The 25487-nt window shown below is 53.4% G+C and overlaps 1 protein-coding gene across 1 annotated transcript in view; it reads left to right on the top strand.

The window, feature by feature from the left end:
• The window catches only part of SLC29A3 (solute carrier family 29 member 3), a 49276-nt gene extending 36207 nt beyond the window's left edge, over positions 1-13069 (top strand). The window contains 1 exon segment of the mRNA XM_057308603.1: positions 1898-13069. Coding sequence (XP_057164586.1) covers positions 1898-2552 — 655 coding nt within the window. The 3' untranslated portion in view covers positions 2553-13069.
• Positions 13070-25487: the final 12418 nt, after the last annotated feature.

Below are 25487 nucleotides of genomic sequence, written 5' to 3'. Positions count from 1 at the left end.
GGAACGGAGCTGCAGGCAGTGTGGGCGGCTGCGGGCTCGGGGAGGGCGGCGCAAGACAGACGTGGAAGAACTTGATGAGGAAGAGTTTTGACCAGAGGAACTTGGGCTGGAGCCCTCTCGGAGCTGACTTCAGGCTGGGACCTGCCACTGAGCAGAGGGGGAAGTAAGAGTACTCCTTTCCCTAAATAGCGGTCGTGGAACAAGACAGAATTCAGGGCTGCAGTGCCCAGCTCAGTGTCACACGGAAAAGTGGCTCGGAGGAGGAGCCGTCCCACCGACTCGCTTATTCCCCGTAGGCGCTTAGGATGGGCAGCCTGGCAAGGGGCTCAGAAAGCCGTGGCTTCAGCATCCCTCCATCTTACAGAGGAGGAAACTGAGCCCAGAGAGGGGCATGCCTGGCCTAAGGGGAGACTGACAGCAGCACCCAGCCATCATCAAGCTACTGTTCTCCCAACCCCACACCAAGCTTCGTGTTTGAGGTGTGGTCATGCAGTCAGCCTATGTCTCCTGGCTTTCAGCATCTGAGGTCCAGAAAGGTTGAGTGACTCAGGCAAGGTCACACAGCAAGATGGCGGGGCCAAGTGACCTGAGTGTCTTCTATGCTGGTGAGAGGAGCAGAAATTGAAAATATTGATAATATTCAGTGTTGAGGATATGGGGGGAAAGATACCTTTATAGGCTTATTAGTTATAATTTTATTTTGAAGGGTTACTCTGTGCCTAGAGATTAAGCTGGAAACAGGCAAACATGGTCCTTGCCCCAGGGAGCTGTCTTCTATCGAAGGAGCCAGATGATAAACCATAAACTAACCCAATGATTATAATTTGTGGTCAGCGTTTTTGCAGAAAGCAATAACCATGTAGAGGTCAACAGGGCAGGTGACTGGAGAGGGGGCGGGTGAGTGGTACAGAGCAGAGACGATTTGGTCCTACCTATTTGGAGAGCAATATACTGACACCTATCAAAATTTTAGAGATACAAACGTTTTGACCCAGAAGTTCCTCCTCTAGAAATCTGCTCTACTGAAGTCCTAACATACAGGTGCAAGGTTGTACGTGTGGGAGTACTCATCGCTCCGTTATTTGTAGTACAGAGAAATTGGAGCTAACCTTAATGTCCGTCAGTAGGGGAGCGGTGAAATTGTATGTGCATACAGGGGAATAGGCTACTCAGCAGAGAGGCATCGAGTCACGTGTCTCCATGGGAAAGCGTGGCCACGACATAATTGTTCTAGACGCGATGCCGTGCGTGCATGTGTCTATCATAGTTACGCATGTTATTTGGGCTGTTATGTAATGTATTTAACATACATTATTTATACAATATACTTAGGAATTGTCTTGTTGCAGAAAGTTTTACAATGTGTATAGTTTGAACCCACTTTTGCTTAAGAAACAGAACTAGGAACGATATGTGGGGGCGGGTGTTTACACATCTGTGGAGCCATAGCCACCAGATTTTTAACCATCAGACTCCTAAGGAGTGAGACCAGACAGAGGTGGCAGTCCTCATTCTACTCTCCCATTTTCCTTCTGTATTTTGGGTTCATCGCATCAAGCTTGTGTTATTTTTGTAATTGTAAACATTTACATTTTAAAATGCTATTTTATATCCACCTCTTCCCCAAAGCAAAACAAAAACAATGGCTCACCACGTGGCAGTTAGTGCTGCCTCCCTGTGTCCCTGCTCAAGGCACGGTCACCAGCAGTTCAGGCAGCCCCAGGATGGGCAGGGACTGTGCGGGCCTCCCCGTGGCCGCCCCAAGACACACGTGTCTGAGGGCTTCCTGAGGCTTTATCCTCATGCACCAGGCCTGTAGGTCCCCTGCCGTGTCCCTGGAAATCCCAGGTGACCCTGCTTTCCGGAGCTCTCTGACCATGAGCCCTCTCCCCCCCAGGTTCTACCTGAGGCCTGCTTGGCCGGCCCACGTGTTTTCTGGGGAAGAGCAGCCCCCCCAGGACCCCCCCGGCGCCCCTTCGGCAGCCCCTGGAGCCCACGACTCCTCCATACCACCACTCCGCCCCATCCTCGAGAGGACAGCTGGCCTGGGCTTCTGTGTCGTCTACCTCTTCTTCATCACCAGCCTCATCTTCCCCGCCATCTCCACCAACATCGAGTCCCTCGACAAGGGCTCGGGCTCGCTGTGGAGCACCAAGTTCTTCGTCCCCCTCACCACCTTCCTCCTGTTTAACTTCGCCGACCTGTGCGGCCGGCAGGTCACAGCCTGGATTCAGGTGCCGGGGCCCAGGAGCAAGGTGCTCCCCGGGCTGGTGCTCCTCCGGACCTGTCTCCTCCCCCTCTTCATGTTCTGCAACTATCAGCCCCGCGTCCGCCTGCACACGGTGGTCTTCCAGTCTGACCTCTACCCGGTGCTTTTCACCTCCGTGCTGGGGCTCAGCAACGGCTACCTCAGCACCCTGGCTCTCATGTACGGGCCGAAGATCGTGCCCCGCGAGCTGGCCGAGGCCACGGGCGTGGTGATGTCCTTCTACCTGTGCTTGGGCTTGGTCCTGGGCTCCGCCTGCTCTGCCCTGCTCGTGCACCTCATCTAGAAGGGGCCGATGGCAAGAACCTCGGGGCCGAGCGACAGACACCCGGGAGCCGCGGTGAGGTGGGGAGCGAGTGCCGGGAGGGCTCGGGCAGCGTGCAGGAGAGAGAGCAGCTGGGCCCGGTGCGGGACCGAGCGCACCCAGGCCTCCCCTCTCCCCTGGGGAGCTGGCAGCCATGCCAGGCACACATTCCAGACACTTTAAAGAGCTCTCCTGAGACCTCTGAAGGAGACCAAAAGACATCCAAATGGGGCACAGTTCCCACAGTTACACGGGGACAGTGGGCGTGCCAAGCACTTTTCTAGCTGCTGGTTACATCCCTCCTTGTTTTCTAGCCTCTTATGAACTCCATCACCAGTGTGGAGTCTGAGCTGTTACAAGGCCAGGGCCAAAACCCAACCACAGGCCCTTTGCCTCTCCCAGCCCTCCTCCCTCCAGGGGACAGCAGGATGTGACAATTCCCAGCCCTCCCTCTCCAGGGGGTTCCCCTAGAATAGAAATCCCTTGGAGGGGCACCTGGTGGCTCAGTCGATTAAGCGTCGGACTCTTGATTTCAGCTCAGGGCTTGATCTCGGGTCCTCTCGTGAGTTCAGGCCCCACATAGGGCTCCACACTAGGCATGTGGAGCCTACTTTAAAAAATAAAAAAATAAATTAAATAAAATAAGGAAATCCACTGGAATGGCCAGTTCTCGGGCCCAAGACCCAACGCTGTACAGACCCCTGCTTTCTATGGGTGAGAGACGACCCGCCAACTAGGCAGAGGACCCCAGAAAGACAGGCCTCCTAAGAATCCTCCATTCCCTAAATTTGGGCTCCAGAAGGCTCCCCTGTCCTAGAGTCTGCGGGGGAGGGGGTCAGGCCTGGGTGTTCAGGCAGGGATCCTCCAAGTGGTCTATGGCTTGTGTCAGGGTGGAGGTCTTTTCATGGCCATGTTTACAGTACGTCAAGCACATTGGTTCAAGGGCATAATGAACACCTGGCTATTTAATGAGAGCCTGATTGGTGGCTGTATTAGTCAGGCTCTTGGCAGGGAATGGCATACTCCAACAGGATGATAGGAGGATATTTGAGACAGGGTGTAGGAATCCTACAGGGTCGTGCTTTATATCCCAGAAGTAGTAAGGCCCTTCTACCCCTAACCAGGGCTAGGGGCAGGGGGCATCTCCAGCCTGCTGTAACCCACAGTACTCCCTTCATACTTCCCTCCCTCCCATCTCCTCGAAGCCCCTGTGGACTGAACCACAGCCAAGGAGCAGGCAGAGAGGTGGAGCCCAGACTGGAGGGGCAGCAGGTGTCCCGAAAGGGGCCACCAGCCTCCCAGTCCCATATGCACATTAGGATAGCTCTGAAGCCTTGGCCCACTGTACTGGGTGGTGCTTTGTTCTGGTTTGTCCTGGATTCGCTGTGCATTTTAAAGCTGTTGTTTCAAAAGGCGCTCAGGTTGTGTGGCCCCACAATGGTCTGCTGTGAGTGGTAATTTACATTCCTTCGGTTCCTCGAAGGCTTCTGCAGGGCTGTTCCTTGGGGAGCAGGCTGGCTGGGGAATCCGAGAGAAAGGAGCTAGATCAGACCAGGAGTTCTTTCTCGAGAGTTGTGCGGAAAGAACAGAGCTTGAGCCCCAAGAAGCAACAACCCTGGGAGCCATAAACCCACCCACTCCTTCTCTGAAGAGCTGGGGCACCCCGGTGTCCTGCAGACAGCCGATTAGCCTGGGAAGCAGCCAGTAATCCACCCAGTGGGAGCAGCTTATGTCCCCTCCAGCTCAGGCTAGGACACACTCCCTCTCTCCAGCCAAAGAATGAAAATAGACACCCTTGAAAGGTTTTCTGAAACTTGATTTCTAGAGAAAAAAAAATTTTTTTAACTAAAAATAAATTCTCCCATCTCCCCTCCCCTTGCAGGAGCCTGAAATCTTTTCCCTTGTTTTTTTCACCGACTCTAATGCTGGTGATCATTTGGTGGCAGTGGTCTGGCTGGTGACTCATCCCAACCTCAGGCGTTTTACAAATGGGCAGCATGTCTCAGGTGAAGGGAGATAGCGTTCAGAAGAAGAGGTATCCCTGTGAGTGAAATGATTTGAAGTAAGTGCGGAGTGACGGGGCAAGAGGGTGGCCAGCCATGAGGATGCAGCCCTTGGATGGGGGAGGGGGGGTGGCAGGGGCAACCAGGCCGGCTTCCTGGAGGAGGCTGCTTGGCTGGTGGGAGTTATCCAGACTTTTGCTCACCTTCGTGAGCATTTCACAAAGCATCGTTCCTTCCCGGGGGAGGGAGGAAGGAACGTAAAAGCGCGTCTCCCAGCAGAAGGACAGACAGTAGCTTTTAGTCACCATCGTTCCCAGGCACTGGACTCGCTTGTGGGGTTAGTCTCATGTGACCCCAGCAGCCTCGTGGAACTAGCTCCCGTGCTTTGGGGAGTGAACAAAACTTGCTGAAGAGAAGGGTATTTTCAGTGTGAGGGTGGGGGAGTCCCCAAGAAGCTGGCTTTGCCTCGTAGTCCGATTTAATCCCAAGGACCAGTTTTTAGCACGTGCCCTTGTATATCTTCCAGACCACACACATCTTCATTTTCCTCCTTTTATTCAACAAAGAAAGCCAGAGGCAGCCGCAGGAGCTGACGCTTCAGCTAGCGAGTGACGGGCGCTTCTAGGAAAATGCTTGTTCCTACAAGAGGGAGTATTATTAGCAGAAGACTCCTCATTCTGCTGTCTTCGGCACAGTGCTCCCTAGAGAAGACTCGGGGCCCCGCATCAGCTTGGACGTGATGTGGGAGGAGGTCACTGCAGGACCCCGGCTTCTGAGACCGTGTAATGCTTTTATAGAGAACTCAAAGTAGAAGAGAGAGGGCCAAAAATCAGCTGAGAGGTTTCATTCCGTGGGCAGTCACATTTACTGCCCAGGCTTACCTTTGCGGGCTTTCTGAGCGAAGCCTCTGGTATCAGTTTACCACCCTCACTTCCTTGGTGGCAGCCTTGTCGGGGCCTGAGTCACTGCTGCTCTCCACCCACTGGCTGAGGTTGGCCCGCTTTCCCGTTCGCCTGGACCCTGGCAGGATCCCAGGACGAGTTTCGGCCCCACTACAGGTGGAGGCCCAGTGTCGCCAGCCGGTCACAGGCCCAGCGCCCAGGCTCTCCATCAGCCGCCCAGAACCCTCGCTCGGTGCTGTCCTACGCCAGGTGCTTCACCCCGGTTACTTCCCCACCTAGATGAACACAAGGAGGCTCAGAAAGGTTGAGTAACTTACCTAAGGCCACTCAGTTACCAAGTAGCCTAGACAAGAATCGAATCGAGCTCTCCCTAAACTCAGAGGTCCTCACCCACCCTGCCCTCTTGCTCCCTGGTTGAACCTTGACTTTCTCCTAGGTGCTCGCTGCCTGTCTCCCTGACTCCTCACTCCATGGCCTGGTGGGAGTGTTGTGCCAAATAAACGGATTGCCCGGAACACTGGGCCTGGCCCAACGGTCGGACCAGTGCGGCTGGCCAGGGCCCGCTGGACTGGGTCCTCGTGGGCCCCAGCACGGGACCTTGGGCTGCTTCCATGCCTTGCCCTGTCCATTCCAATCCCCAGCCCCTGCCCTCCTGGTCCCCACAGCCCTTCCTCCGCCATACCAGCCCCTGCCACTGAGGTCACCCCAGCGTGGCTGCTGCTGCTGGGCCCATCTTTGGATGCAGGGTTGTGGGGCCCAGCACGTAGTTAGGGAGTCAGGAAGCCTTGCCTCCAGCTCCACCAGGCCCAGGCTCTGAGTCACATCGCCTTTGGAGCCTCATTTCCTCATCTGTAAAGGGGACGATCAGTTCTGGAATGTGATTGTTCGGGGTGCCAGTGAGCCAAGCCGGCACACCCAGTCCCCCCACCCCCGACCCAATCCACGTAGGCTGAGCCGCACCAGGCCTCACAGTGCGTGTGGCAGGCTGACCCAAGGGCACAGACGACCTCAACTTCAGGCTGCCGTGGGCTTGACACCAAAGGAGAGTGACAGAGACGGTCATGCTCTCTGTCCTCACAAGACTCCAGCCAGCTGATGCGCTGGCCCTGTGCACCCCCTTAAGAACAGGCCCTGCCTTTGCCTGCCAGTGGGAGGGAGCCCCAGGCCTGCAGTGTGTGGGGGCGGGGGAGATTGGACAGTCAGAAGCTTCGGGCGCCCAGCCCCACGTGGAAGCTCGGATTCTGCTGCCTCCTAGTTGGGTGCTTTGGCCCAGTCCCCTCACGACTGAACTGAGAAGCCTCAGGGCTGCTGGAAGAGGTAAAGCAGCCCCGGGGTTGTAGGTAGAAGCGCCCGGCGGGTAGCGGATCCTCAACAAATGTGCTTCCTCCCACTTCCCGCTGCTGCCCGGACCGTCGGCTGCGCCCCGCGCTCAGGGCCCGGCCCCAGGGCCCAGCACCTTGGTCCTGATGCCTGCTCTTTGCTGCCCTGCCTGGGTCCTGCTTGGACACGCCCCACCTGGGGGCGGGATGGGCGAGGTGGAAAGCTGGGCATGCAGGACCTCAGAGCACAGTCTGCCCTTCGCTTTGCCTTCCGGGCTGGCCGCATCGCTTTGGTGCTAAGCCTCGGCGGGGAAGGTGGCCACCTCCACACCTGTCGTGCCTCCATCATCAACCGGTGGCCGGCTACACAGACGCCGTGTAGACACCAGTCGTGTCTCAAAGTGGTCCTGAGCCCTGGAGCCAGCTGGCCCAGGTTTGAGTCTCGTGGCTTCCCCGTCCTTCCACCAGGGGTCAGTTCAACCTGACTGGCCACGGTTGTTCCAGCCTCGCAGCTGGCTCGTGTGTAGTAAGTGACATGGTGGTAACTCCTAGAAAACCTTGAGAATTGAGCCGGGTGTAATCAGCGCTCATCACCAGCTTCTGGAAGGCTGTATCTTCGCACTTTCCCGGTTTACCCGACTAACCTGTCAGGGCAAACTCGTTGACCTTGTCTCGTTCCCTCACTAGATTCTGGGCCTGGCCTCTGTGCCAGCTGCCCGGCCCCTCCCCTTCCCACCTCTCAAAGCAACATCTCCCAGTGTGGCCCACCGTCGGGGCCAACGGAGTCTGCTTGGAGGAGCTTCCCCAGGAATGTGGCTTGATGGCCCTGCTCACCCCCTGCTTGTTTTACAAGTTGGGGGGAGGAAGGGAAAAGACAGGAAGGGAAGGATGGAAGGGAGCGAAAAGAGGAGATGAGGGTGGGCTGGGAGTCGGGTCTCCCCCCGGCTCCTGGAGGCAGGCGGTTCGGTGAATGGGAGTGAGAGGTATCCTATAAAGATTCCAGCTGTGGCCGCTGCTCTGTCTTTACACTACAGCTGCTTTCCTCTCCTCCCCTCCTCACCTGCCCACCTTTGCCCGGAGGCAGCTGGAAAGGTGTTTCTTGCCCCCAGGATGACACTTCTGCCTTGTTATGCCCAGGCAGGGTTTGGTGACTTTAACCTTGGAAGAGCCCTCAGGGACGAGGGGTTTCTGCTCCACGCTGGGCTGCGACGCAGAGATTACAATTGCACCCGGGCTCTGCGAGGGCCGGCGGGGCCATGAGCCTCAGCACAGGCCCGGCTCCTCCTGGCATCGCGGTAAAGGAGGGGGCGATGATTGCGTGCCTGCCAGGGCTGGGCTGTACCCACGTACGACAAACCTGCCAGGTGGGGTGGTCATCCCCATTTCACAGAGGAGGCAACTGAGGCTCAGGTTAAGTCAGCAGGAGGTCACATTGGAATTCTGCCCAGGGCTGTGAGGTTCCAAAGCCTGGCTTCTCTCGGGCTACCCTGCCGGGCTACCCTGCCACCCAGAAGGCTTCCTGACGGGAGGAGCCCTGGGCCACCCTCTGGGTGGGCGGCGGGCGCTGTGGAGTATCCAGCCCTCCTGCGGCCAGACTAACCTGTCCTGGGCGAGGCACAGCCTCCCCCCGGCCTGCCCTCAGTGCCCCGGTGCTGTTCGGTGCAGAGTCACTGGTCCTGGGTTACCGCAGGCTTTATAGGAGCCTGGAACATAAAGCGCACCGAGCCGAGGGCCGAGTCTGCAGGGCATGCGATCACAGGCAGGGAGCTTCACTGCCTACACCTTACACGGCAGATGCCTCACGTGAGTCCTCTCCAGGGTGCCAAGGACCAGGGCTGGGGCCCCCCCTTCCTGGACACTGAGCAGGCCGAAGTGTGAGGTCCTCAGATGCCCACACCTCCTGTCCCTGACTTAGACACACCTAGAGCTGGGAGGGGTCCTGTCGTCACCCAAGTCCGACCCCTGCCTCTTGGTCGGATGACACTTGGGTTGTTCTAGATGGTCAGGCGCCCGGCCTGTGCTGATCAGCAAGCAGTTTCTTCCAGACTGAGTCCCCAGAGGCCCAAGGAAAGGGAGCATCTCAGTCCTGCTCTTCTGCAAACAGCCCCGTGTTCCCAGCCCACCTCTCACAGGCTTTACTCTGGACAGAAGGACGTGAGACCTTCCCCCAGCAGCCTCCCCCCACAGCCCCACCCCTGCTGCTCCAGCCCCAGGCCTGCTCTGTGGGGCGTAATGAGGGCGGAGCAGACTAATGACCCTGGCCTTCCTCTGTCCTGCCTTTTTCCTCCCCAGAGCCTTACACAGGTGTTGCTCGGCCCCCTGGGTGCAGTGAGAGGCTCACGGAGCCCTGAGAGCGTGTGCAGAAGTGTGGGTGCTTCTGGGCAGAGGGGTCCAGACATCTATCTGTCAGTTAATCAGAGGATTCCGTGTTCTAAGGTTTCAGATCCCCCGGATGCCGGTGACCTGTCCTGTTTAGATGGTGTCCCCGTACAGAGCACGGTGCTGAAGGGTGGGACTCTGGAGCCGGCCTGCCCGGTTTTGCAAGTTTCTTAGCGTCTCTGTCTCAGTTTCCTTATCTGGGAAAGGGGCTGACCGAGCACCCACCCTCATGGGGCTGTTGTAAAGATCGAACATGTTAATCCATGTAAACCTCTTCATCCGTGCTCAGTGACTGCTTCTCCCCATCGCCCTGGGAGGTCAGCAGGTCAGGGGTTATCTCCATCCCATTTTCTGGGAGGCAGCATGGTGGAGACTCTAAGTCCAGATCAGAGCCTCGGCCTGTCACCGCAACAGGTCCCCCAAGGAGGTCTGTGTGCTGCTCTCAAAGGTGGGAGAGTTTCCCTTAGAGAAGCTGGAAATCAAGCAGGTCTCCCAACATTGTCAGCCCCGGTCCAGTACTGAGAACCAGGCACAGGGTCACAGGGTGCTGGAAGTGGCTTTAGGCATGAGTCAGAAGCCACGCGTCTGAAAGGGCCCGCCACGTGGCCTGCGAGCATGTCGGAGGAGGCCTTCTTGGGGTTACCCTGGCTCATCTGAGTTCCAGAGAAACAGAAGAGCTACCACCCCTGGAGCCCTATAAGCAAGCTTGTCAATGCATAATCTTAATCTGTTCAGCTCCCCCTGAGGAAGTCGTAGATTCCCCATTTTATAGGTGACAAAACAGAGTCAGATACACAGCCGCTAAGGGGCAGAGCTGAGAGTCAAGCTCAGGTCTGTCTGATTCCAAGACGCCAGCGCCTGAAGGTGACTGTGGCAGCATCCCCCCCACCAGACTCACCTGGAGCGCTTGACAACCTGCAGATAGACTGCTGTACCCACCCCCGCAGTTTCTGATTCCCGGGGTCTGGGGTATAGGCCATGAGAATTTGCATTTTTTGACAAGTCCCCAGGTGGTGCGGACGCTGCTGGTCCGGGAATCCCACTGCAAGAGCCACTCTGCGAGACCACCGAAGACCGATGAGGGCTCTTCTGGAGCTCACACCTGGCCCAGGGAGAGAGCTAGCAAGGCCTCCGTCTGCTCCCGCTCCAGGTGAGGGCTCAGGACCGGAAAGCCTTTAGAGAAGCAAACGATTGGGGACACTCAGTCATTCCTTAAAAGTGATCACAGATCCAGGGCAGAGCCTGTGCAAACTCACGTTCTCCACCAGCACCTGGGGGTTGACATCCAGAGGCTTTACTCCTCGGCTGCCTCCTTCCCACCTGCTCCCTCCACCATCAATAAAGCTGGGAGGGAGGAGAGAGGAGGGAGAAAGGGGGAGGCCTGATGGGCAAGGAGTTGGAGTTGGCAAGTCGGAAGGAGCTGTGCTCTGTAATTGGGGAGTGGCAGCATGGGGGTGCAGGGCCGTCTCCTGCCAAGGGCAGGGTCACACTTCCTACCTGTTCCCTGGGCTCATTAACTGCTGAGGTGGTGTTAACTGTTTTTAATTTTGCTGAGTCTTTGCTGAGACTCGAAAAGGGAAATGAGCCATTACCAAACAGCAACGCTTTTTGCAACAGAAACTGAATGGGCTGCATTTTCTTATACCATTTTGTGAGCTCAGAATGCAGAAGTCTGGCCCTGCTATATCGAAGTTGTCTTTCAGAAGAGAGTTGTCCGTGGCTCACCTTCTGCCCACAAAGCTCTGTGAGAAGGGAACAGGAGGGGTCAAATGCCAGAAGGCGCCAGGCCTGTTAACGCCCACCCGTTGGCCTGTGGTGATGCCGTCAGGAAATGTCCCTTTACCTTGCTTTTTGCTGCTCGGGACGTTTCGGCTTCTGCCATGTTGGGTCAGGACTAGCCACCTGAATTCTTCAAATAGGGAAGAGCTCAGGGACAGGGATTACAATCAGGGGACTCTGGGTAAGTCCCTAACCTCTGTCAGCCTCCATGTTCTCACCTGTAAAATGGGGAACTAATCTTGCATACCTTGAAGTTCTGATCAGCTCGGGTGCCTTGTAAACTGCAAAAGACATCAAGACAGTAGCTGTTGTTATTACTGCCAAACTAACTGCAAGCCCATTTGTAGCGTAGCCCACGGGGGCCATGCTCCAGGTACCCAGGACTCCCAAATCCCTTGCCTAAATGGGCTTAAACTTGCAAACAGGGCCCAGGAGGGACTCTTTCCTGGTCCATCCCCCCAAGGGCCGACTGCTCGAGGTGCTTCTAGACTCAGGGGATGGCTGTGTGTAAGCGGTGCTGCATTGGGACATATGGGTTCACCATCCAATCTGGGCACAGGAGACCCCCCTACAGGTGGGGATAAGCCATCCCGTCTCTAAGAAGTCAGAGAATTCCAGATGCAGACCTGAGCTTCCAGAAGGAAGAACATATTTAAGTTTGCTACTTGATTTATAACTTACATATGGAGACACATGGTATACGGGCCTCGATTCGTACTCTTGTGCTAGGCCCACACATGTTCCTTTTTATTATTAGAAGGTTAAATTCCACTTCCTTTGAGCCAGACAGCCCTCTTAATTTCCTCTTTCTCTGTGCCTCCTAGTTCCTCTCCTCGGTCTTCCTAAATATTCAAAGCCTTGCCTTATTTGGAAATGTAGCCGGGATTCAGAGACGTTTATTGAGATTTCAGGAGCCCCCTTCTCTTCCTCACACCGCTTCTCACCTCCCTAGTGACACACAGCGGACCACAGGCAGGGAACCTGGGTCCTCCCTGGTCGGTGGCTGCCTCCCTTTGGCCTCCTAAGCAGTTTGCAGACAGTGGATGTCTCTACTGCTTCAGAAGACAGAGCTCCATGCTGCTGACACTATGGTAGCCCCGAAGCCACAGGAACTAGCTGATGCTAAGACAAGCCATGGGCTCCATCCTGGGGCTGGGGGAGGCCCTGGAAGCCTAGACTTTAGTATAGGGGGCAACTCTAGGAAGAGTGGTCCTGCCTGATCCTCCCCCACCTCCATCCTGGAGGGGTACAGGTCCTCAGCCAGCAGAGGGGGAACATCGGTGGGTGAGAGGTAGCAGCCAACGACTCTCCACCATGGAGCTCCCTTTGGGTTCTCCTAACTCTTCCTTGCTTGCTGTCGATGGTGTCATTGTCCACATTCTGCTTCACAGAAAACCCTTTCCCAACGTCCCCTTCCTGTTCAGATACCCTTTGGCAATGCAGGGACTCTGATCTGGAAGTGGGGTTGGTTGCCTCTGTGAGTTCAGTCTCCCCAGCCCCAGAAGGTAAGACAGGAAGAGCTGCCCCCCCCCCTTGCCTCCTGCTGTCCCGGGAAGGTGGAGCAGGTGGGTCAAGACTTCGGTGCACATCAAATTCTGCTGAATGGCTTCACCTCCCCTGTGCCTGAGGTGGCTAGACACAGAGAAGGAAGAAGGGCATGAGGGGACAGCCTTGAGGTGCACTGATTGTGAAATACCATCTGCTCCCCACCTGCCCCGCAGATCCGAAGAGAATCAGAGCCAAGACTGGATATCAGACAACTCCACGGAGTGTCCTGGCCGCTGTGTTTTCAAGGGAGAAAGTCAGCTACCGATACTGTGCTAGGAGGTGGGAGGGGTCAAGAGGCAGCATCTCAGCACGTGGGGGTTCTTCCCTTTTCGCTTCTTTCAACCCTGATGACCCACAGGAGCCACTTACAGTTTAGTGCTTGGAAGTCCTCACTACCTTGCTAAAACTCCCTATTCTCCCTTCTTAACAAAATGAGATCTGGCCTCAGCTCAAGGTCTTGCCTGCTAGAATTGGGAATGTTTTGGTTTTATTTGTATTTCTTTATGTTTTCTTACCTTCTATTTATGACAGGGGATACTGGTTTTCTAGTAAATCATGATATACAGTTTGTTTTTTTGGTTGTTTTTATTATTTTTTTGTTTAAGTAAACTCTACACCCAATGTGGGACTTGAACTCATGACCCCGAGATCAAGAGTGACATGCTCTACTGACTGAGCCAGCCAGGAGCCTAGTTTGCTTTTTATTTATTTTTTTCAAAGATTTTATTTATTTATTTATTTGACAGAGAGAGAGAAAGAGCACAAAGGGGAGCAGGAAAGGGAGAAGCAGACTCCCCACTGAGCCCGGAGCCTGATACAGGGCTCGATCCAGTAACTCCAGGATCACGACCTGAGCCAAAGGCAGTTGCTTAGCCAACTCAGCCACCCAGGTGCCCCTATAGTTTGTTTTTTAAAGTAAATGTAAGTAAACCTACTGAGTTAAAGCATAGTAAATTTAAAAATACTTTGGTACTTGCATATGGCAAATAGCATTCAAGTTTACTATTTTCAAGGCAGGTAAACTGACATCCAGCAGGAGTCCCCAGATCCTACAATGAGTGTCTGGGATATTTAAGAATACAGGCATCTACGTGCCCTGAGAACCACAGTGTTCTACTTGGAGGTCAAGGGCTAGGAAAGGCCCCCTTTTAACTTTAGGCCCCATTAACTCTCGTCTTATGGCTGTTTCCATATTAGCCCATAAAAGTGAGAACTTTTGAAGTTATTCATTGTTCCCTTTAAATTCAGGGCACAAACTGGGCCATTTTCAGAGGCAAAGGGCTTCAGCCCTGGAGCTAGCAATAACTGGTAAAAAGGAGAGGAAGGGGTAAAAATAGAAGTGGAGAGAAATGTAAGTAGGAAGTAGAAGGCCCAGCAGCTTCAACATTTTTAAGGACTTGAAACTGGAGTAGGGCACTTTCGTTTTCCAGACTGTCCTTGTCCCAAGTGGACAAAGCAATATGTCTCTGACAAAGCTCTGGCCAAAGTCCCTCTTCAATGCTGATACAACTGTCATTACTTGTTACCATGAATCTGATGATTTGCCCAGTAACCTTGCCTGAGCGCTTAGCAGATGCCTGGCACTTGGCTAAGACTTGACATCCTCTCATCAATCCTCACACGAAGCTTTTAAGTTAAAAATCTTGGGCTCTGGAGTTGCACTCCCTGGGGCTGGAAATCTGGCCCTGTGGAGCTGCGTGACTTAAGGCAAATTAAATCCCTCCCGGAGCCTGTTTCTTCCTCATCTCTCCAGAATGGGCATAATGTAAATACCCATCCCTTGGGATCAGAAAGCGTCTATGATAGAATGCTTATCAAGGGTAAAAAATAAGCAATCAGTAATAATGTCACTGGGAATTAATCACTCTTGATATTATCAGTACCAGGAAGGCAAAGAAGCTTCTGGGGGTCATTTCCCCAAGGTCACAGAGCCTAACCAGGTAGGCTAAGGTTGGTGGGCCAGGTCCAGGAGTGTCCGATCCTCGAGGCCCAGAGCCGAGGTGGGGTGGCAGGAGCTGCTGCAGAGGGGCCCGGGCCCCGGATGCTCCAAGCTGCCTCCGGGACTCAGCCCCGTCTTCCCGGGTCTCGGACTGGCAGGAGACTCACGCCACCAGACGGGAGGAGGCAGATTCTCAGCCCCGCGATGCCGACTCGCCGCGCTCAATGCGGGCCGGGAACGGCTCCCAGCACTGTGGCCTCACCGCCCACGCCAGCCTCTCTGGAGCCACAGCCGCCAACCGCCCCGAAACAGATGGTCGAGTGCGGCTTCCGGGAGCCGCGGGGCCTGCCGGGAGCCACGCCACCCAGCCAATCCTCTTGCGGGGGCGGGCAGTGGTTGCCCGGCAACGAGCCAGGCGCCCAGGTGAGGGGGCGGAGCCAGTTGGGCAGGGGAGCTGGTGTGGTAGCAGGTTAGGGAGGCGACCTGTCAGTCCCGAAGGAATTTTTCTTGTCTCCAGTTTCTTCACTACCACCTGGACTTGGAGGAAAGAGAAGATCATCAAGGCAAATGATAAGGGTAAACCATGGGGCCTAACAATAATGAAAAAAATACTCGTATTTATTGAACATTTTCTATGGGCCTGGCTCTTTTTAGGGGTTATTTCATTTGATCCTCATCTGATCCTGCAAGGAAAAATATGATTACTGTTGTCATTTTGTAAATGAGTAAACGGAGGTCTTAGATTAGGCACCTTTTGCATAATAACTCAGCGAGGGAGTAGCAGAGGCGAATTGAACCTCGGTGTTCTTGAACCCAGGTGCTCTGTCTTCTTGAGTCAAGCAGTGAACACTCCTTTCAGCTCCACAAACGAGTCTGTGTTCGTATTAGCCTTATCTGCAGGGGATAACGCAGGTTCTATGGGCCCTGAAACTTAGACAACTTAGGGGACCTCTTTAGGAAAGAGTTACAAATTGCAAATATAAAATTAGGCACCAAAAGAATACTCGTGTAGAAGGTAAAAAGAAATCAGAACAAAACACTTGCTAATTTACAGGTATCTATGACCATATGTACACGTTGCTAGGGCCCTACACAAAGGCATTCTTGACCTTTAGTCCCACTGAAGTCCATCTGTCAGACACCAAACTACCTTGCAGGTAGCTCCTCTCCCTACCCTGCATCTAAGCTACGGGCCCTCCACTGGGGTGGGGGTGGGGGACCTCTAGCAATGGGTTTAGTCAGGCTTTCTGGCCGTGGCAGCAAGCTTGAGCTGCCAAGTGAGTAAGTTGAGGTTCCAGAGAGTTAATGTCCTCAGAAGCAGTTCTCAAACATATGGACACGGACTTGGCCACCATCAACCCTCAGGTAGGACCATGCTGAGACACCTTTTACACTAGTGGCTCTTAGGTGTGGTCCCCAGACCTGTAGCAACTTACATCACTCGGAAATTTGTTAGAAATGCACCTTCTCGGACCCCACCGCACACCTAATGAATCAGAAACTCGGGGGGGGGGGGCAGCAATTGGTGTGTTAATAAGCCCTCCAGGTGAGTCCCATGCACAGGAGAGTTTGAGAACTACTCTTCCACCACGCTGTTTCCCAGCATTCCCTGGGGGCTGGAGCTCCAGATGTCTACAATGGTAACCTACTCAGTAACACACTTTTTTTTGGTTCTCCTTCCTTTGCTTGCCTCACTTGCTCACTCTTCACCTGGGGGCTTGCTGGGATCACTTGCAACAACCTACCTGTTCTTGAATCCTTGTCTCAGGTCCGCTTCTAGGGAAACACCAACTTAGATGAGAACAGGAGGAGATGTCACTGCCCAGTGGGGAGAGGGTGGGGGCTGGCGTGCCCACTGAAGGCTGAATGCTCTGCTAAGTGCTTTGCCTTCACTGTCTCATCCCTGGACCCCGAGGAAATTGGAGATTGAAGGATTTGAGGGGCTTGCCCAAAGATTTGAACCCCGGTCTGCCTGAGTTCCGAGGGCAAGCTCCTCACCAGTGAGGACAGAGGACTGGCCCACACCACGGTCCCTTGTTATTACTGCTCTTCTCTCAGCAGGCAGGAATCCAGTTTTGTTGTGAGGCTACAGTCTGTGCACTTCGGAGAAGTCCAGAGTGCCCGGTGCGGGACACTGCGGTGGGACTCCTGACCTTCCCAGTGCCTGAGGTCCCTCCACACCAGCACTGTCAAGGCGGGTTCTGCACCCACCGCATATGCCCATAAGACCCCAGAGCTGGGGCCTCTCCTGTCACAAACACCGGGAAATTGAGCCAGATCTGGAGCTGCCTGGGGGGGGTGGTGTGTGGCACTTACCTCTGAACTCTGCTTTCCCTGATGTTCAGAGCCCAAAGGTTGCTTGGTTCTGCACATTTTCAGGAAATGGCAGCTCTTAGTGCCTCGTCACCTGCCCATTCCTGTGATCTGGGAATGAGGGGTGTGTTTCCAAGTAGGAGGTGGATGGGAGGGACACTGACAGGAACGCAGGCTTTGATTTTTGACTCTACTGCTGACTTTGGGTCAGTCTTTTTGTTTTAACCCTTTAGAGCCTTGTTTTTCTCATCTGTAAATGGGGACTCCTACTCCACTCCCCTGAAGATTATTCTACTGATGTGCTGCTCGTGGCAGACAAGCAATGCCCACATAGGACACAAGCACGAACAGTGAGGGCTACGGGTCTGCAATGGCAACCTCCCTCTGCTCCTTCCGTTACAAGGATGAGAGTACTTGGGGGCTGGTCCTGGGTTCTCCAGGACCCCGGTCAGCCAGAGGCTGTGGTTGATGCCCAAAAGCTAGAGCCCTCTCCCCAGGACCCTGCCAGCCCACCTTTCAGGGTGGGAAGAGATAGAAAGGATTACTTTGGTGATCACTAGGCTTAAGGATGCCCCAGTATCTCATCCTGTCAAAAACGATCTCCCCTGACTCCCCAGTTGAAATCTGGGTGATTTTGAACCCAGATGGTCTGCGTTCCTAATGAGTCAAGTGGTGGAGAATTTCTTACCATGTCAATTGCTTTTCCTTCATGGCACTCATCCCATGTTACAATTATTTACCTGCCTGTGTGTTTTTTCAACATTTTTCCCCAATGGGAAATTATAAACATGTACAAAGGAAAACAGCTTGTACCTATCACCCAGCTTCAAGAGTCACCAACTCAGGGCCAACCTTTTTCCATTTCTACCCCCACTCCCTCCCTCCCTCCTTGTATTAATTTGAGGCATAGTATCATTTCATCTATAAATATTTTGATATGTATCTCTGACTAATTAGGGCTCTTTAATGAAATATAACCACAATACCATTATTACGCTTAGAAAGATGAACAGCAATTTCTTGATATGTGGTTACTGTTAAAGGTCTGTCTCCCTCCATTGGGCAGGGGGCTGTATCCAAAGTGCCTGAGACCTAGAAGACGGTGGGTAAGCATCTGTTGGATGGATGGATGGATGGGAGAAAGGCAAGGATGATGGGACCCAGCCTGCTCTCTGTGGATACTGCCCCTGTCCCTCAACACTGGGTGCGATCGGGGCCTTGCAGCCCCAGCCTCACTCCCCCGCTCTGGGTGAGCAGCACCGTGGAGCCATAAGCCTCTCAGTTTCCCTCACTCCTAGCCTGCCTTCGGTTTAATCGGGCAGCAAGTGACTAATCCTCTCCCGATGGCTGCGGGCCACTCCCCCTGCGCAGCTAATTCCATGTTCCGACTTAATCATCATACTTAGCACTCTCAATAAGAGCTTTGCATCTTCAGAGCCCTGCTCAAGCATTAGCTGATTACTATAATCTGTCTAACTCCCAGGGTGTCCGCCAGGATGGCAGGGGAAGGACCTCTTCCCCAGTCCACCCAGAGCCTCGGTTTTCTCATCGGTAAAATTAGGTTGATATACGTAACCCACACGGCTGGTATAGGGATTGAGTAAAATGAAACATGTAAAGCGCTGGTCCCACAACACAGGGGACACACTCAGGAATGATGGCCTTTTCCCGCCGTAACTCAGGGGTGCACTCTCATCGGAGAGCCAGACCAATCTTGTTTGGAATCCAGCTTCCTCCACTTAAAGTATAAATCCCTGAGCCTCAGTCGGCTTATCTCTAAGATGGGAATGACGGTGTGTACCTTACCTTTTAGAGTTTCCTGAAAAGATTAAACCACATGCTAGGTGTCTGTGCTATGCTGGGTAGGCACAGTGCTGGGCGCCTTGTACACGATGTTCTTGCCATTCCCACAAGGAGGTGGAGCCAGGAGAAGGAGAAGGCTCTGGTGCCCTCTGGAAGGTGCCATGACGTCTTTTCTCCTCTGTTCCCTCAAGGTGTGCACGGCGGCAGAAACTGAGCCTTGCGCTCACCACCACATCCCCAGCCCTTTGCCCAGCGGTGTGCTCAATTAATGGATCCGTGAATGAATTTGGTCAGGTGGGGATGGGAATAACGTGTCTGAACAGGACTAGTCAGTTTACAGAGGACTTTCCAGATCTTTATCTTTCAACCATGGGTTATACCCCATGTGTTGCAGATATATTAACTGGAGGCACACAGAACTTAATTAACTTCCCCAAAGGGTCACACAGCAAGGAAGTGGCACAGCTGGGATTCAGACTCAGGCCTGCCTGGCCCCAGGCCCCAATGTGTTACTCTAGTTGTAACCTGCATTTTACAAGGCAGGTAGCTGAAGCCCAGACAGGGGCAGTGCCTTGCCCAGGGTCACACAGCCAGCTAGTGGCCGAGCAGATACTGAACCCAAAAGTCTAGATTTTCAGTCCCAAAATGAGCCTGTAAGGGCACCTGGCCCATCAGTTAATATTTGTGGTAGAAGCAAGTCTAGGGAAAGAGACCTAGGATGGCTGGGGATTGGGGAGCTGGACGTTTTCGTCCAAGTCTGTAAGAGGAGCCAATTTCCCTTCACAGCCAGGCTGGAGGGTAAGGCCTGGGAAGGGCGGGAGGTGCCGCGCGGCGCTCGGCCTCTAGGTGGCGCCCCGCACTGCAGATCTGGACTCCCTCTGGAAGCCAAGCCACCGGGAATTGGTCTGTCCCTGGGCGATGGCTTGTCTCCATAGTTTTCAGGATTCCCAGGGGAAAACAGCTCCCCCTTTCCCCCAGGCCGCCTCTGCCAGGGCTTTGGCAATGAAGGGTTGGCAGGACCCAGACCGGGAACTCACATGTCAACCAGGTCCTCCCTTGCCAGCCTTCCAAGGACCCCTGGGTGAGAACTTCCAGAGGGTTGGTGGGGGGGGGGCATCCGGACGCTTCCCATGTGCTCCCCCTTGGGCAGTGTGCTCAATCTCTTTGTGCCTTACTTTCCTCGTCTGTAGAGTGGAAGTGGGTTGTATTTCCAGGATATTGAAAGAATCAGATGGAACATTTTATGGCCTGTTGCAGGTGCTCAACAGATGGGAACTATTAGGATTGTTTCTGTGGACAGTGGCTGCCTGATGTTATTTCTGTCTGGCTGCTGTTTCTTCCCAGTCTTTCTTACCATGTGACGCCAGCCCATCACGCCATCACCAACCTCTATTGCCCGTCCCCTGTGGACCTGGTACCTCTTCAGAGAACATATAGAACCGTGGTGAGACAGAGGTTCTAAAATCTCACGATTTGGGTTCAGATCCTTGCCTCTCCCATTGGTCAAGTTCCTTAGCTTCCGTAGGCAGATTCTTAGTGCTCTCCGCTCCATAAACCCGCCTCCCGAGTAGTTAGAGTGGAGCCATGGGATGAACGAGTTCTGGCCAAAGAAATGGGGGCAGTGGCGTGTGTCACTCCAGACTAAAGCTGTGAAGAGCCCGTAGACCTCTTCCATCCTTTTTCTTGCCCTGTCACAGCGACCTGGGTGTGGCCGTGGGGACAGCTGTGCAGATAGTCTAGTTGTAAGATGGAAGTGCCCTGGGTCCCCAAGCAACCTTTGGAGGAGCGCCATCCGCCGGCATTGCACTCTATATAAGCAAGAAGTAAACTGTTATTGCCGCCGAGAATTCAGGATTCGTGGATGTCACCCTATAACCTAGTGTAAGTTCTCCGATACAGCTTTCCTGCACCTCCATTTTCTCATCAGTGAAATGGCGACAATAGTATGGCTCTCATGGAGTTGTGAGGATTAAATGAGATCGTGAATGCAACCCTCCTAAAATGCAAAATCTGACTTTTTACCACTTCTATAGGAAAATACAGGAAAACGTGAAATGACCTTAGATTCTCAGAGCCGGAGGGATCCCGTGATCTTGAACTCACTCTTCTTGGCCAAATGAGGAGACGGAGGCTCAGGGGGAGAGATGCCTTGTTCAAGGTCACTCAGACAGAGAGTGGCAGAGTCAGGGCTGAAGCCGGGGTCTTCCAACCTCTGTCTGGCGCTCCTTCAGCTACACCTTGGTCCCTGCTCTCTGGGAGCTTACGATTTGATGGGAAACAAGACAGACAGACAGAATACCAAAAGATCACTGGAGATTCCATACTACGTACAGGTGTGGGGAATCATCCAGAGAGGGAGGATTCTGAAGGTCGGCGGTGGACCTGAGGGCCTGGGAGGTGGGTAGGGAAGGCTTCCAGGAGATGGTGGGACTTGAAGAATGGCTTTCAGCAGGGATCAGGGAAGGACAGCGAGCAATGGCAGGAGAGAGGACAGTGTAACCTAGGGAGGTCCAAAGAGCAGAGTGGCCCCTAGGACAGATGAATCAAGGTGCAGCCTGTTTGGCCAATCCCCTAGTGAAGGACATGTAGGTTACTCCCCATCCCCATCATAAAGAGCACTGCACCGAACATCTTCGTACCAGCCTCTGTGTATCTGTGTATTTTGCTGGCTGAAACAGAGACTTTGCAGGGAAGCAAGGTTGGGGTGAAGCCCGAAAGGGATGTTGGGCCTCATTTCTTAGGGCGAGAGGCCTGGGGGCAATGAATGCTATACCAATGCTTCCACGTCATTCTTCAGGCCAAAACCTCCAATTTCAACCATTCATTGGCCACACTGACCAATTCTGGCCCATCCGTGTGCCAACTACACTATATTAACTCCATTTCAATTTTATTTTATTTTATTTTATTTTATTTTATTTTATTTTATTTTTTTTAAAGATTTTATTTATTTATTCGACAGAGATAGAGACAGCCAGCGAGAGAGGGAACACAAGCAGGGGGAGTGGGAGAGGAAGAAGCAGGCTCATAGCAGAGGAGCCTGATGTGGGGCTCGATCCCATAACACCGGGATCACGCCCTGAGCCGAAGGCAGACGCTTAACCGCTGTGCCACCCAGGCGCCCCTCCATTTCAATTTTAATCCCTCACTTTTCAGCTTGTCTATTTTTAAAAATTTATCATCACTATAAATGAGAAAAAAAAAACAGTACTATTTGCAATAAATGAAAGATAACTATAAAAATAAACCCAGCAATAACCCTGCTGTTAAATACAGCCAGCCAGAGTTGCTGGCTCAAGGCTGAGAGGAAGTCTGATCCCTTCCAGTTCAAGGAAGAGGGATTGGGACCTCTTAAAGATATAGGACACAAATGCGACGATCTTCTGTGCGTGCTTGCAGAGACTACCCCAGAACTGACAACGAAACAACTTTCTATGCGATTCCCAGAGGTGACCTGATGAAAGCTTGTGTCTAGCAGGAAGTGACTCGCGGGTTATCCCATAAGGGACCCCCATCCCTGAAGACTGTCAGCAGTGCGGGAACAAGATCTTTTCTGGGGCGGCTTGACTCCAGTGGGTCCTGAGGTGGGAGGTGATCACAGGCTGCCTCTCTCTTTCCTGGACATTAGGTTTTCTGGTGTGTGATGAATGGGGCTAGCTGGGGGGGCTCAGAGTCCGGACAGAGCAGGGCCCGCCTATGGCTCCCTGGTCCGGGCTGCAGACACATCCATGGGCACTGCCCTCTCTCTGCACCATCGTCTCGGTCAGGGCTGGCTCTGCGGCCGTGGGACCTGTGCAGTCACGCAGCACCCCACGCTTGGAAGGGCCCCTCAGTCTCATGCACTGTTGTCGCCATGATTCTGTGGAACGCGGGCTGGCAGATTAAAGAGAGGAGCCCGACCCTCTGTGTACCAGTGTGGAAAGAGCTCCGGGACATATTTAAACAGAAAAAGTCAAGTTATAGAACAATATGTGAAGTATGACTCAATTTATAAACAACAAATAATTCTTTAAACACACACACATGCACGCACGCATAACTATCGTCCTATTTTCCCTTCTACTGGCTGAACATCCGTCTACCATTCTTCCAGGCTGAGCCTAGAGATAGACCGGGCATCCTTGATTTATTAACGTTTCCCATACGTTCCCATTTTTACCCACTTCCTGGACAATGCAAAGACCTCAGAACATTCTAACTCCATTTACCCCCTTCCTGACTCATGTGCTATTGTGTCGTGTATTTTAATTCTCTCTATATATTTTAGACATCCATTTCATTGTTTTATACAACCAAGATTCATTTGTATTTACCCGTATTTCCCTTTCTATTGCTCTTCTTTCCTTCCTGAATATCCAAGCTTCCATCTGGGACCACTTTCCTTGTGCCTGAAGCATACCCTTTATATTTAGTTTTATATTTGAGCCATTCATATGGTTCAAAATTCCAAAGTACAGAAGTGTACCATGATAGATGTCTCTCTCTTCCACCCCTGCCCCCAGCCGAAAACTATGTATTTCCATATGTGCGTGGAACGTTACTTGGAAGGGTACACACCACACTGAGCGCAGTGGTTTGTCTATGTGGTCTGAGATGTTTGCGATGATAATGTATTCCTGTCTCCTGTCTGCAAACAAAAGGAAAGTCGGGGCCCAGGACAGGTAACCAGGAGGGCGGTCTATCTGACTGACAGCCTCTCGCCATGCCCCACAGTGCACACTGTGTTCTTGTCCCTCTGTTCTTGTCCACATCCTCATTTGATCGAGGCCACAGCCCTGTGAGCCAGGAGGGGCCAGGTTCTCCATTCCCAGGACAGCCAACGGCCACGGCTCTGGGGTACCATTCTATATTCAGCCACTGACTCAAACTTCGCAATTCTTGTCCCCATTTTACAGATGAGCAAACCGAGGCAAAGGGAAGTAAGATAAGCTGCCTAAGAGGCAGAGCCAGGATTCCAAATGAGCCCAAACAGCCCAACTCTGGAGCTCAAGATACTACTAAGCCCATTTTACAGATGAAGAAACTGAGGCCCCAGGAGGTTGAGCCATATACTCAAACTCACAGTCAGTAGTGGCAGAGCAAGAACTCACATCCGTGATTTTTGGGATCAGAATCCAACCCCCAGCCCCTGTCCCAGACAAGTGGTTTTCCTTTGCGCAGTAGAATTACACAGGGAACTTTCGAGAGGACAGTGTCTGGATGTCAGTCCAGACCAATCAAAACTGAATCTCGGCTTTTATTTCAACACCCCTGCCCCAGCTCCCAAGAACGTCTGAAGTGTAACCAGGGTGGAGAACTGCTGCCCTGGCCTGCAGGATTCGTTTAATTCAGGCTTTGCTCCAGTGACCTTGGGCAAGGTGCTTTTACCCTCTGTGTTTCCTCAGTTTCTTCATCTGCCAGAGTGGATCATGACAGTGTCTCCTTCATGGGGGGATTGAACGAGATAATCCATGCAAAGAGCTTAGAACAGTGTCTGGCACAAAATCAGCTTTAAATAAATGCTAGCAAGATGATTATTGTTATTATTATTCATTATTATTTGCTGGGTAGCTGGGTGGAGAGCCTGGCTCTCTCTGGGCCTCAGGTTCACCATCTGAAGGCATCATGCTGTGTAGATTACATGGTCTGGAAAGGTGTCTTCAACTCTGATGTGCTCACGTCAGCGATTAGCTGGTTGGATCTCAGGCCTTTCCCATCACCTCCCCCCTACCCCGGAAGCCCAGCCCAGCCCTGCCCTGCCCATTTTGCGCAGGGGCTGCAGTAGGCTGGTGCTTGGAGAACCAGGGATGTGTTTTGTGGGACGAGTCTAGCCTCTGATTGCGGCGTCGATGCCTCACACAGCCAGGACGCTCTGGGCTGTGCAGAGAGAAATTGGGGAGGTGGTGGCTGATAAGTCTCCAGTTGCCCCCAGAGAAAGACAGAGGGCCCAGATGGAGGGTCCCTCAGAGAGGCAGGGTAGGGGGCCCTCTTGAAGCTGGGGGTCCTGTATCCGCTTCCTGCCAGCGCCCAGGGCACTTGGTACCAGTCCTTGCCACCATGCGCCATTCGGCACCAATGCATAATTCATGCCCGTGTGCCAATCCGTGCCAGCTTTAATTAGCTTCTAACTTTTCGTCATTCATTTTGCTATGAACACCTTATAAATAAATGATAGGAGGGGGAGCAGGGAGCAGGGCAGGAACGTGAGGGAAAGAGCCACGCTCTGTAGGCCACGCTGGGGAGGGGTGAGCTTCCAAGGTGGGGCCAGGGGAAGCCGTGCCCTTGGGGGTTTCCTGGGGCCCTCGACTTCGCTGATGGGTGGCCCCAGCCCACCTTATTCGCCTCCCGGCCTCGTTCTTCCACGAGCTGAGTTGAGCCACCACAGCTGTGCCAGGCTCGGGGGGCCCACAAACCAAACTCAGGAGCACACATGTTTGGTTTATGGTGGCAGGCACTGCCCCCGGGAGAGGGCCAGCAGGCTGGGGACTCAGACAGGAAGCCACAAACAGCTTTTCAGCAGCTCAGGGCTGGGAATAGAAAGGGAGTAGGAGCCGGGGCTTTGTTGGGAAGGCGGGAAAGGGAAGCTGTTATGGAGGACACCCAGAGGAGAGGTGTTTATGTGCTTTAAAAATAATAATCGACCCTCATGGGGAGGAGGGACTTGTATGTAAGTGTTGTTTTGTTTTCACACTTTATGAAGCACTCGCATGCCTGTGTTTTCTCCTTCCACCTGAACGGCATCCTGGGGAGGCGTTCAGGAAGCCTAGCGGCTATCTTGCCCATGTACAGCCAAGGAAACTGAGGCTCAGACAGGTCGGCTACGACCCAGGTCTGGGAGTCCCGCTTCATCCCACTCAGCCCTACCTCCGTCCCCGGGGAGGAAGCAGGGGCACAAAGCTCCCCAGTGGAGGCAGGGACAGACGCCGACTACAATCCAAGCCAGGTGGCTTAAT

This window comes from Ursus arctos, unplaced genomic scaffold, assembly GCF_023065955.2.
Source record: "Ursus arctos isolate Adak ecotype North America unplaced genomic scaffold, UrsArc2.0 scaffold_7, whole genome shotgun sequence".
Taxonomy (NCBI): Eukaryota; Metazoa; Chordata; class Mammalia; order Carnivora; family Ursidae; genus Ursus; species Ursus arctos.
Note: the sequence above shows the minus strand (reverse complement) of the source record. Positions and strands in the feature narration are given on the sequence as shown.